General features: G+C 44.8%; 1 protein-coding gene across 3 annotated transcripts in view; it reads left to right on the forward strand.

Annotated features, from left to right (window-relative positions):
- GLB1 (galactosidase beta 1) overlaps positions 1-13,785 on the forward strand; it is a gene marked incomplete at its 5' end in the record, with an annotated part of 101,119 nt that overhangs the window by 66,141 nt on the left and 21,193 nt on the right. For all 3 annotated transcript variants that reach the window (XM_079712048.1, XM_079712050.1, XM_079712049.1), the window contains 3 exons: positions 1,384-1,497; positions 3,112-3,243; positions 5,166-5,405. In XM_079712048.1, the coding sequence (XP_079568174.1) occupies positions 1,384-1,497; positions 3,112-3,243; positions 5,166-5,405 (486 nt within the window). The remainder of the gene's footprint in view (positions 1-1,383; positions 1,498-3,111; positions 3,244-5,165; positions 5,406-13,785) is intronic.

A 13,785-nucleotide genomic window follows, 5' to 3' on the forward strand; every position in this document is an offset into this window, starting at 1 on the left:
TAGCGTTGCGTAAGTTCTTTCTCTGATTCTAACACACACTGACTGTACGTCCACGTCCTCATCTACCTGTCTTCTCCACCTAGTAGGTCTGAGCACATCAGACAAGACACGACACGGAGCAGTAGGGACCTGGGAAGTGAATCCCAGGCTCATGTGTTGACACCGGCAGCCCTCGTTCTTCCTCAGACCCCTTCTGCTCTCTCATCTTTGGCCAAGGCAGTGCTCTCGGATCGCGTGGGGCTCCTGGGCCCTGGCTGTTTCAGATCTGAGACAAGCCCATAGAAGATTTATTTCCAGCAACCCCCTTGGCGGGCACAGCGGCAGGGAGTGGGGTGCAGCCCTGGTACCCCTGCAGCTGCCCCCCACCCCATCCCCAGAGGCCTCAGCTTTGCCTTCGCAGGGAAGATCTCAGCTTCTGCTCCCCTCCTGGAAACCCCTGGCTAAGTTTTCCTCGGCCTCTGAGCTAGGACTCACCACTTTGGTACTTTCAAAAGATAAAAACAAGAGAGAGATGAAGATTTGGGGTCTGGGAGGGAGGCATCCTTGCACTTGAAGGTTTGGCTGGCGACAGCAATAGCATTTCTTGAGTTCAGCACTTTCCTGCAACACAGGAACGTGTGTTAGCGTTTTCCTTCCACTCCTGCAAGGCACCTCTCCACTTACCTGGGGTGCACTTTCTTGCTTTTGGGACCTGAGGAGTAGGGAACTTTGTCTCTGTTCCCTGCTGGATTTCCATTTGGACTCTCTTGTATGACTCAGGATTTATCCACCTCCCCCAGCTAATGGCCACAGCAGGAAGCCACGAACCGAGGCTGATGGATCCCTTCCTTTCGGACCAGGGATCCCAGCTCTCAAAGTACTTTCTGACTTAGCGACAGGTTACACCCCCATCTCTGTTGGTTTCCCTCGTGCCTCCACTTTAAACAGTTTCTGATTGACTCTTGTTTTGTATGTTAGAGCGGATTTAGCCCAAGAATCTGGAGAATGTTTTACCGAGCATTCTGTTGCCATTTGCCTTTTGTTGTTGTTGTCTTTGGTTCTGGTTTTTGAGGTAACAGAAATAACTTTGGGATATATATGATGGGATCCCCCGAGTGATTCTGGGCAAATGACTTAACACATTCCAGGGCCCAGTTCCCTCTTGTGGGAGGGGAGCTGACGTTTGACAAAACACTCTTCAGGCTTCCTTGCAGTTCGCTGCTGTGATAGTTTTATTCTATGACCTGAAGATTGAAGCCAGTTCCCTTCTCTCAGATGGAATTTTTGCCGAGGCTGGGAAAGCATTTCATTCCTCTGGTTTTAGAAATGTCACTTTCACACGGATCGAGGGTGACCAAGTTCTCCTAACGTGAATGTCTTTTTCTTGCATCCTTCTCTAACCAGTACTTTGGGTTTGTGCTGTACCGAACAACACTTCCTCAAGACTGCAGCGACCCAACACCCCTCTCTTCGCCCTTCAATGGTGTCCACGATCGGGCCTACGTCTCTGTGGATGGGGTAAGAATTCTCTCTGTACCTGTGGGTCTGCCTCCACGGGAGAGGGGGTTTGTGGGTTGCACTTGGTAACATGACAGTCAAGGCCGTTGCTGCCTTTCCATCCTCAGGCTCTACCCCTCCTCGTGATGCCCCTTAGCTGTGGCCCTTGCTTGCTGATGTAGCCTCACCTGTGCTCCATCTACCTGAGATACACCCCTCACCCATCCGAACCGCAGGGCTGTGCTGAAGGCCCCACCTCCTCGGAAAGCTTCCTGGTTGCCCCAAGTCCAGGGCCATCCCCCTCTGACTGACCATGTGTGTCACCCACGTTTTCTTTGCTCCTGGAGGGCAGGGTCCGTTCTGTACACCCCAGATGACTCATTTAACTTTGGGTCTTCATTACATGAGAAATTGTATTCTGTAGGATTGTTCATGATAATTAGAGCTAAAAGACACAAAGGCTTTGGTTTTGTAGCAAAGTAAAGATAACATTTTAGGATTTCCCTTCCTCTCACTGAAACGATCATGTGAAAAAAAACACATGAAGAGATTTTTCCTAACCAAGAAAACTTGTTCAGAAAATTTTTAATGAAAATATTTCCATTCTGTTGTCATTAGCGGCTTGAATTTCAGTGGCAGCAAGTGTCTAAGACATTATGTGTATACTGGCAGCAGTTGTTTCTAAAATTCCAATCTGGGGGTTGTCTTAGTGAATTACGGTCATTTTTTTTTAAATCTTGCATTAAAAAAAACTAGGAATATGTTGCTGCTAAAACACCTGTTGTTTCCCCTCATTCTGTTATTTCACCTTTGTGGTTAATGCATCATATCAGGTATTTTGAAGTGAGACTACTCCACCTAACTCACTGATTTTATCTCATTTGTCTCCTCTCTCCATGTTGTTTAGAAGCTACTTTTTGTGACTGCCTTTTTGCTGTGAGAACGTGAAGAGGTTCCTGTATTAGGAATCTTCCCCTGGAATTTTTGCCTCTATCCCCTTTCTGTTAAAAATAGATACACAGGCTACTCAACACTCTGTTATAACCTATATGGGAAAAGAATATGAAAAAGAATGCATATGTATGTATGTATAACTGAACCACTTTGCTGTACACCTAAAACGAACACAATATTGTAAATCAACTACACCCCAATATAAAATAAAAATTTAATTTAAAAACTAAAGGACTTTCCTGGTGGTCCAGTGGTTAGGACTCTGAGCTTCCACTGCAGGGGGCGCAGGTTTGATCCCTGGTCAGGGAACCAAGATCCCACATGCCGTGCAGTGGCGCCAAAAAATAAAAAAACAAAAAATAAGATAAAAATAAAAAATAAAAATAAATACAAAATTTAAAAATAAAAATAGATGCACAACAAAACATCCCAGAGCTAAGGAAACCAGCCTTGCCCCTTCCTTGCTGGGAGCTGAGTCTGCTGATCTTCTTGTGTAGAAAGCAGTGATTTCAGGAATGTGGGCGTCTGGCCAGTAACTTGGGCAAAGGAGCCATCAGAGCATTTCCTCCCAAGTCTGGTGACATTTCCAGGCAGGAAAATGAGTGCTGAATTAACTGAGCGGGCTGCCTCTCTGCTGACCCTCCCACCCTAGTTAATTCTCATTTGGCATTGAACTGACAGGTCCCCCACGGAGTCCTTGAGCGAAATATTGTGATCACCCTGAACATAACAGGGAAAGCTGGAGCCACCCTGGACCTCCTGGTGGAGAACATGGGGCGTGTGAACTACGGCAATTCTATCAACGATTTTAAGGTAGGCCTAGCTTCCCTGTTAGGAGTGAGGTTCAAAGGTTGACCTGTGCCTAAGCCACTAGGGAAGTTTCTGTAAATCCATTTAAAAACTCCCACATACACTCTTTCCCTCCAGCCCTGTTCACATAGAAGTAATTTTTAAAAGCACACCCACCTTTCCGTATTTGATGAGTGAACCTACCCTGATTTGTTTTGCAACCTAGAAGTTGGGTTGTTTTGAAGAACTGTTTTCCTCTGCAGGTGATGAGAAAGTTGAGCTTTGCAAACAGAAACCTTCCTTTGCGTTTGAATTCAGTCATCCTTTAGTAAGAAACAGGAGGAGAAAGCCACTGCACCATGCTTTTCCTTTGCTTAAAAAACCCACTGAGGTCGCAAAAGGCACTCCCTTGCCAACAAAGCCAGCTTAGCATTTGGTCTGCTCTGTTTTCTGGATGTGGATGAACCAGGACAAACTCTTGAATTGAACCTTTCCCTTGGTGCACTGCCTCTCACTTCTGTTGGTTAGTCTGTGCCTAGGTGTCGAGTCCATATACATTTTTCTAATGTACATTTTGAGAGCATTATTCAGCAAACATTTGTGAAGCTCATACTCTGTGCACATGCTCCGTGAGGCACTTTGGGGGATGCAAGGATGTTGAGATATAGGCTACCCCATGAGGAGCTCACCATCTGCTAGAGGAGGGAAGTCTTCACTGAGGGAATGATGACACCACCCACCCTAGGAGAGGACAGGTGTCTGTGGCTATTTCCTGACCCTCCTGGTGACACCTCAGAGGCAAGGCAATGACACTCTTAGGGAATAGCCATACAGGGGCCACTTTTGTCTCCAGTAGAAATGTCCCTGCTACAGTCCTTGTGCTCAGGCTGTAATCAGTGGCCTTCCTGCTTGGCTGTCACAGGCCACGATGACCTGTAGAGTGATGGGGACTCTTATGAGGTGTCTAAGTCCCCAGGACCCAACAAAGAGCCTGGCACACAGCTGCCTTGTTAATGCTTATTGAATTACTAATTGGACAATTGAGGCTTGGTATTGAGAAGTGCCCTGGGACTAATTTGGGATCCCACTGGGTTGGAGAAGTTCCCCTCATAAAAGGCTGGGAAGAGGGACTTCCCTGGTGGCACAGTGGTTAAGAATCCACCTGCCAATGCAGGGGACACAGGTTCGAGCCCTGGTCCGGGAAGATCCCACATGCCATGGACCAACTTACCCGTGCACCACAACTGCTGAGCCTGCACTCTAGAGCTCGTGAGCCACAACTACTGAGCCCATGTGCCACAACTACTGAAGCCCATGCACCCTAGAGCCCGTGCTCCGCAATAAGAGAAGCCACCACGATGAGAAGCCCACGCACCACAATGAAAAGTAGCCCCCGCTCCCTGCAACTAGAGATAGCCTGCGCACAGCAATGAAGACCCAACACAGCCAATAATTAATTAATTAATTAATTAATTTTTTAAAAGGCTGGGAAGAGAAAGCCAGATAAACCATGATCAAAGGCTTCAATGCAGTGGCTGGTGCCATGGACACCCCAGGCCCCTGCCCCTGCTGGACAAATAGATCAACTTCAGAATGTGAGTCTGAGGCTCCCTATCATCATCACGGCCCTTTCTATCCTTTTACAGTGGGCTGGATGTTCTTTTGCATCCCCCCCTCCACTCACTCTCTCATCCTCAAATTCCATCATTTCCTCCATTCTAGCAATGTCTCTGAACCAAAAACTGAAGATTGGGGATTTGAGATCAAAAGCCCTGGCTTCAAGCCAGATCTGTCACTTTGATGTACACACCGTTTGAGTCTGCATATACTGTTTGTGTTTCATATCCCAGTTTGCTTTTCCCAGGAATTCAAGGCTGGAACACAGAGTCACTTGAAGCCTCCCTCCACCCCCACCCCCAGCTCATTGCTCTGTTTCTCCTTTACAGGGTCTTACTTCTAACCTGACCCTTGATTCCAATATCCTCACCGACTGGGAGATCTTCCCACTGGACATGGAGGATGCAGTATGCAGCCACCTGGGGACCTGGGATGGCCATGACAGCGGCTGTGCCCACAGCCCATCTGACTACACACTCCCGGCCTTTTATGTGGCTAATTTCTCTATTCCCAGTGGGATCCCAGACTTGCCCCAGGACACCTTTATCCAGTTTTCCGGATGGACCAAGGTATGTGTCTTCATGGGAAGTGTTTGAATTCAGGCCTCAGACGTCTGGTTTTCAGTCTCTGATTGAGAATCAAAAAGAGCTGCTAATGGGATGCTGTGTGAGTCTGGGAGTGGAGGGTTTTCTTTGGAAGTTTACCCATTTCTCAGGAGCAGGACCATGGCAGATCTTTGAAGGTGCAATGGTCAGCATGAATGTACACCATCTACCCCATTTTCATTGACTGACAACTTTCTTTAGAAACTTCCTCCTTCCTCTAAGAAAAATCATAGTTCCCTTGGAAAGTGCCTAGGAGGAACCCTTCTTCTTTATCCTGAAGAAAATCTGGCCCAGGCAACCGGGTGAATATCTGGGGAACCTGTTTTCTCTTGTTCATGCCTAACTATACTCTCAGAACACCCTCACCTCCGTGTGAAAGTGCCCCTGTGCCCTGGGGGCATCCACCACTGTCTGTACGATCCTCAGCTCTCCCTTGGCCACTTTACTGCCTGCTCACTCTCCTTTATTTTTTATTTTTTATTTTTTTAGTTTCTGCTTTATAACAAAGTGAATCAGTCATACATATACATCTGTTCCCACATCCCTTCCCTCATGCATCTCCCTCCCTCCCACCCTCCCCATCCCACCCCTCCAGGCGGTCACAAAGCACCGAGCTGATCTCCCTGTGCTCTGAGGCTGCTTCCCACTATCTATCTACGTTACGTTTGGTAGTGTATATATGTCCATGCCTCTCTTTCGCTTTGTCACAGCTTACCCTACCCTCTCCCCATATCCTCAAGTCCATTCTCAAGTAGGTCTGTGTCTTTATTCCCATTTTACCCCTAGGTTCTTCATGACATTTTTTTTTCTTAATTCCATATATATGTGTTAGCATACGGTATTTGTCTTTCTCTTTCTGACTTACTTCACTCTGTATGACAGACTCTAGGTCTATCCACCTCATTACAAATAGCTCAGTTTCGTTTCTTTTTATGGCTGAGTAATATTCCATTGTATATATGTGCCACATCTTCTTTATCCATTCATCCGATGATGGACACTTAGGTTGTTTCCAGCTCCGGGCTATTGTGAATAGAGCTGCAATGAACATATTGGTACATGTCTCTTTTTGAATTATGGTTTTCTCAGGGTATATGCCTAGTAGTGGGATTGCTGGGTCATATGGTAGTTCTATTTGTAGTTTTTTAAGGAACCTCCATACTGTTCTCCATAGCGGCTGTACCAATTCACATTCCCACCAGCAGTGCAAGAGTGTTCCCTTTTCTCCACACCCTCTCCAGCATTTATTGTTTCTAGATTTCTTGATGATGGCCATTCTGACTGGTGTGAGATGATATCTCATTGTAGTTTTGATTTGCATTTCTCTAATGATTAATGATGTTGAGCATTCTTTCATGTGTTTGTTGGCAGTCTGTATATCTTCTTTGGAGAAATGCCTATTTAAGTCTTCTGCCCATTTTTGGATTGGGTTGTTTGTTTTTTTGCTATTGAGCTGCATGAGCTGTTTATAAATTTTGGAGATTAATCCTTTGTCAGTTGCTTCATTTGCAAATATTTTCTCCCATTCTGAGGGTTCTCTTTTGGTCTTGTTTATAGTTTCCTTTGCTGTGCAAAAGCTTTGAAGTTTCATTAGGTCCCATTTGTTTATCTCTGTTTTTATTTCCATTTCTCTAGGAGGTGGGTCCAAAAGGATCTTGCTGTGATTTATGTCATAGAGTGTTCTGCCTATGTTTTCCTCTAAGAGTTTGATAGTGTCTGGCCTTACATTTAGGTCTTTAATCCATTTTGAGCTTATTTTTGTGTATGGTGTTAGGGAATGATCTAATCTCATACTTTTACATATCCCTGTCCAGTTTTTCCAGCACCACTTATTGAAGAGGCTGTCCTTTCTCCACTGTACATTCCTGCCTCCTTTATCAAAGATAAGTTGACCATATGTGCGTGGGTTTATCTCTGGGCTTTCTATCCTGTTCCATTGATCTATCTTTCTGTTTTTATGCCAGTACCACACTGTCTTGATTACTGTAGCTTTGTAGTATAGTCTGAAGTCAGGGAGCCTGATTCCTCCAGCTCCGTTTTTCGTTCTCAAGATTGCTTTGGCTATTCGGGGTCTTTTGTTTTTCCAAACAAATTTTGAAATTTTTTGTTCTAGTTCTGTGAAAAATGCCAGTGGTAGTTTGATAGGGATTGCATTGAATCTGTAGATTGCTTTGGGTAGTAGAGTCATTTTCACAATGTTGATTCTTCCAATCCAGGAGCATGGTATATCTCTCCATCTATTTGTATCATCTTTAATTTCTTTCATCAGTGTCTTATAATTTTCTGCATAAAGGTCTTTTGTCTCCTTAGGTAGGTTTATTCCTAGATATTTTATTCTTTTTGTTGCAATGGTAAATGGGAGTGTTTTCTTGATTTCATTTTCAGATTTTTCATCATTAGTGTACAGGAATGCCAGAGATTTCTGTGCATTAATTTTGTATCCTGCTACTTTACCAAATTCATTGATTAGCTCTAGTAGTTTTCTGGTAGCATCTTTAGGATTCTCTATGTATAGTATCATGTCATCTGCAAACAGTGACAGCTTTACTTCTTCTTTTCCAAGTTGGATTCCTTTTATTTCCTTTTCTTCTCTGATTGCTGTGGCTAAAACTTCCAAAACTAGGTTGAATAAGAGTGGTGAGAGTGGGCAGCCTTGTCTTGTTCCTGATCTTAGTGGAAATGGTTTCAGTTTTTCACCATTGAGGACAATGTTGGCTGTGGGTTTGTCATATATGGCCTTTATTATGTTGAGGAAAGTTCCCTCTATGCCTACTTTCTGCAGGGTTTTTATCATAAATGGGTGTTGAATTTTGTCGAAAGCTTTCTCTGCATCTATTGAGATGATCATATGGTTTTTCTCCTTCAACTTGTTAATATGGTGTATCACATTGATTGATTTGCGTATATTGAAGAATCCTTGCATTCCTGGAATAAACCCCACTTGATCATGGTGTATGATCCTTTTAATGTGCTGTTGGATTCTGTTTGCTAGTATTTTGTTGAGGATTTTTGCATCTATGTTCATCAGTGATATTGGCCTGTAGTTTTCTTTCTTTGTGACATCCTTGCCTGGTTTTGGTATCAAGGTGATGGTGGCCTTGTAGAATGAGTTTGGGAGTGTTCCTTCCTCTGATATTGTTTGGAAGAGTTTGAGAAGGATGGGTGTTAGCTCTTCTCTAAATGTTTGATAGAATTCGCCTGTGAGGCCATCTTGTCCTGGGCTTTTGTTTGATGGAAGATTTTTAATCACAGTTTCAATTTCAGTGCTTGTGATTGGTCTATTCATATTTTCTATTTCTTCCTGAGTCAGTCTTGGTAGGTTGTGCATTTCTAAGAATTTGTCCATTTCTTCCAGGTTGTCCATTTTATTGGCATAGAGTTGCTTATAGTAATCTCTCATGATCTTTTGTATTTCTGCAGTGTCAGTTGTTACTTCTCCTTTTTCATTTCTAATTCTACTGATTTGAGTCTTCTCCCTTCTTTTCTTGATGAGTCTGGCTAATGGTTTGTCAATTTTGTTTATCTTCTCAAAGAACCAGCTTTTAGTTTGGTTGATCTTTGCTATCGTTTCCTTCATTTCTTTTTCATTTATTTCTGATCTGATCTTTATGATTTCTTTCCTTCTGCTAACTTTGGGGGTTTTTTGTTCTTCTTTCTCTAATTGCTTTAGGTGCAGGGTCAGGTTGTTTACTTGAGATGTTTCCTGTTTCTTAAGGTGGGATTGTATTGCTATAAACTTCCCCCTTAGAACTGCTTTTGCTGCGTCCCATAGGTTTTGGGTCATCGTGTCTCCATTGTCATTTGTTTCTAGGTATTTTTTAATTTCCTCTTTGATTTCTTCAGTGATCACTTCGTTATTGAGTAGTGTATTGTTTAGCCTCCATGTGTTTGTATTTTTTACAGATCTTTTCCTGTAATTGATGTCTAGTCTCATAGCATTGTGGTCGGAAAAGATACTTGATACAATTTCAATTTTCTTAAATTTACCAAGGCTTGATTTGTGACCCAAGATATGATCTATCCTGGAGAATGTTCCATGAGCACTTGAGAAAAATGTGTATTCTGTTGTTTTTGGATGGAATGTCCTATAAATATCAACTAAGTCCATCTTGTTTAATGTATCATTTAAAGCTTGTGTTTCCTTACTTATTTTCATTTTGGATGATCTGTCCATTGGTGAAAGTGGGATGTTAAAGTCCCCTACTATGATTGTGTTACTGTCGATTTCCCCTTTTATGGCTGTTAGTATTTGCCTTATGTATTGAGGTGCTCCTATGTCGGGTGCATAAATATTTACAATTGTTATATCTTCTTCTTGGATCGATCCCTTTATCGTTATGTAGTGTCCTTCTTTGTCTCTTCTAATAGTGTTTATTTTAAAGTCTATTTTGTCTGATATAAGAATTGCTACTCTAGCTTTCTTTTGATTTCCATTTGCATGGAATATCTTTTTCCATCCCCTTACTTTCAATCTGTATGTGTCTCTAGGTCTGAAGTGGGTCTCTTGTAGACAGCATATATATGGGTCTTGTTTTTGTATCCATTCAGCCACTCTGTGTCTTTTAGTGGGAGCATTTAGTCCATTTACATTTAAGGCAATTATTGATATGTATGTTCCTATTCCCATTTCCTTAATTGCTTTGGGTTCGTTATTGTAGGTATATTCCTTCTGTTGTGTTTCTTGCCTAGAGAAGTTCCTTTAGCATTTGTTGTAAAGCTGGTTTGGTGGTGCTGAACTCTCTCAGCTTTTGCTTGTCTGTAAAGGTTTTAATTTCTCCATCAAATCTGAATGAGATCCTTGCTGGGTAGAGTAATCTTGGTTGCAGGTTTCTCTCCTTCATCACTTTAATTATGTCCTGCCACTCCCTTCTGGCTTGTAGAGTTTCTGCTGAGAGATCAGCTGTTAACCTGATGGGGATTCCCTTGTGTGTTATTTGTTGTTTTTCCCTTGCTGCTTTTAATATGATTTCTTTGTGTTTAATTTTTGACAGTTTGATTAATATGTGTCTTGGCGTATTTCTCCTTGGATTTATTCTGTATGGGACTCTCTGTGCCTCCTGGACTTGATTAACTATTTCCTTTCCCATATTAGGGAAGTTTTCAACTATAATCTCTTCAAATATTTTCTCAGTCCCTTTCTTTTTCTCTTCTTCTTCTGGAACCCCTATAATTCGAATGTTGGTGCGTTTAATGTTGTCCCAGAGGTCTCTGAGACTGTCCTCTGTTCTTTTCATTCTTTTTTCTTTATTTTGCTCTGCATCAGTTATTTCCACTATTTTATCTTCCAGGTCACTTATCCGTTCTTCTGCCTCAGTTATTCTGCTATTGATCCCATCTAGAGTATTTTTCATTTCATTTATTGTGTTTTTAATCGATGCTTGATTCATCTTTAGTTCTTCTAGGTCCTTGTTAACTGTTTCTTGCATTTTGTCTATTCTATTTCCAAAATTTTGGATCTTGGAAATAGAATCTTGGATCAGCTTTACTATCATTATTCTGAATTCTTTTTCAGGTAGACTGCCTATTACCTCTTCATTTGTTAGGTCTGGTAGGTTTTTATCTTGCTCCTTCACCTGCTGTGTGTTTTTCTGTCTTCTCATTTTGCTTATCTTACTGTGTTTGGGGTCTCCTTTTTGCAGGCTGAAGATTCGTAGTTCCTGTTGTTTTTGGTGTCTGTCCCCAGTGGCTAAGGTTGTTTCAGTAGGTTGTGTAGGCTTCCTGGTGGGGGGGACTAATGCCTGTGTTCTGGTGGTTGAGGCTCGATCTTGTCTTTCTGGTGGACAGGTCCACGTCTGGTGGTGTGTTTTGGGGTGCCTGTGGCCTTATTATGTTTTTAGGTAGCCTCTCTGCTAATGGGTGGGGTTGTGTTCCTGCCTTGCTAGTTGCTTGGCATAGGGTGACCAGCACTGTAGCTTGCTGGTCGTTGACTGAAGCTGGGTGCTGGTGTTGAGATGGAGATCTCTGGGAGATTTTCGCTGCTTGATATTATGTGGAGCTGGGAGGTCTCTTGTGGACCCGTGTCCTGAAGTTGGCTCTCCCACTTCAGAGGCACAGCACTGACTCCTGGCTGCAGCACCAAGAGCCTTTCATCCACCCAGCTAAGAATAACAGGGAGAAAAAGTAGAAAGAAAGAATTAGTAGAAGAAAGAAAGAGAGACGGAAAGAAAGGAAGAAGGGAAGAAAGGAAGGAAGAAAGAAAGGAGGGAGGGAGGAAGGATGGAAAGAAAGAAAGAAAGAAAGGAGGGAGAGAGGGAGGAATGAAAGCGAAAGGAAGAGTGAATGGAAGAAGGGAGGGAGGGAGGGAGGAAGGAAAGAAAGAAAGAAAGACAGGAGGGAGGGAGGGAGGAAGGAAAGAAAAAGAAAGTGGAAAGAAGAAGTGTGGGAGGGAGGGAGGAAAGAAAAAGAAAGAAGGAAAGGAGGAGCGGAGGGAGGGAGGGAGGAAGGGAAGGTAGGAAAAAAAGAAAGAGCAGGTAAAGTAAAATAGAATAAAGTATGAAATATAGTAGCGTTATTAAAATTAAAAAGTAATTATTGAAAAAAAAACGGACAGATAGAACCCTGGGACATATGGTGGAAGCAAAGCTATACAGAGAGAATCTTACCCAGAAGATTACACATACACATTCACAAAAAGAGAGCAGGGGGAAAAATCAAAAATCTTGCTCTCCAAGTCCATCTCCTCAATTTGGGATAATTCGTTGTAAAAAGAGGAAAAGGGCGAGAAGTCTGAAATCTTGCTCTCTAAGTCCACTTCCTTAATTTGGGATAATTCGTTGTAAAAAGAGGAAAAGGGGGGAAAGTCTTAAATCTTGTCCTCAAAGTCCACTTCCTCAATTTGGGATGATTCGCTGTCCATTCATGCACTCCACAGACGCAGGGCACATCAAATGGACCGTGGAGCTTTAATCCGCTGCCTCCGAGGCTGCACAGAGAGATTTCCCTATCTCTGCTCTCACAGCTCCCGGGTCTCAGCCTTGGACCTGGCCCCGCCTCTGCGCGTAGGTCGCCGGAGGGCGTCCGTTCTTCGCTCAGACAGGACGGGTTTAAAGGAGCCGCTGATTCGGGGGCTCTGGCTCACTCAGGCAGAGGGGAGGGCGGGGCGCGCAGTGTGGGGCGGGCCTGCGGCGGCAGAGGCCGGCGTGACGTTGCAGCAGCCCGAGGCGCTCCGTGCGCTTTCCCGGGAAAGCCGTCCCCGGGTCCCGGGACCCCGGCAGTGGCGGGGTGCACAGGCCCCCCGGAAGGCGGGGCGGACAGTGATCCGCGTTCGCACACAGGCCCCGCGGCGGCGGCGGCGGCGGCGGCAGCAGCAGCAGCCCCAGCGTCCCACGCCCGTCTCCGAGGTCCGCGCCTGTCTCCGACGCTTCCCCAAGCAGCCCTCTTAATGCTCTCTCCTCGCGCACCAGGAAACAAAGGGGAAAAAAGTCTCTTGCCTCTTCGGCAGCTCCAGACCCTTTCCCCGGACTCCCTCCGGGCTAGCCGTGGTGCACTAACCCCTTCAGGCTCTCTTCCTGCCGCCAGCCCCAGTCCTCTCCCTGCGCTCCGACTGAAAGCCGATACCCGAGCCTCAGCTCCCAGCCACGGCCGCCCCGGCCGCCCCGGCGGCCAAGCAGACAAGCCTCTCGGGCTGGTGTGTGCCTGAGGGCACCGATCCTCTGTGCCGGAATCTCTCCGCTTTGCCCTCCGCACCCCTGTTGCTGTGCTCTCCTCCGCTACTCCGAAGCTTTCCCCCTCCGCCACCTGCAGTCTCCGCCCGCGAAGGGGCTTGTAGTGTGTGGAAACCTTTCCTCCTTCACGGCTCCCTCCCACTGGTGCAGGTCCCGTCCCTATCCTATTGTCTCTGTTTATTCTTTTTTTCTTTTGACCTACCCAGGTATGTGGGGAGTTTCTTGCCTTTTGGGGGGTCTGAGGTCTTCTGTCAGCGTTCAGTAGGTGTTCTGTAGGAGTTGTTCCACGTGTAGATGAATTTCTGATGTATCTGTGGGGAGGAAGGTGATCTCCGCGTCTTACTCTTCCGCCATCTTCCTCCGGGCCTCCTTTATTCTTTGAAGACATCAGCATGTCTTCTTTCACCGTTGTCTTCTCCACTTCAAGTCCTGTTTTCATCCTAGATGCCCTTATCATGACTCAGTTATTCATTCAACAAATATTTTAGTGGCCACTGTTACCAAGAGTGGGTCCAGTTGCTTGCTGCTCTAAAGCCAATAAAGAGGCAAGGTTGGTGGAAAGGATAGTTTGTTTTATTTTGGTTGCCAGCAATTGGGGGTGGGGAGGACAGACTCCTACCCAAAGGCTGACTCCCCCGCCGCCCCCAATCATCAGGCAAGAGCTTTTTTTTTTTTTTTTT

The sequence above is a fragment of the Hyperoodon ampullatus genome, assembly GCF_949752795.1.
Source record: "Hyperoodon ampullatus genome assembly, chromosome: 10".
Lineage (NCBI taxonomy): Eukaryota > Metazoa > Chordata > Mammalia > Artiodactyla > Ziphiidae > Hyperoodon > Hyperoodon ampullatus.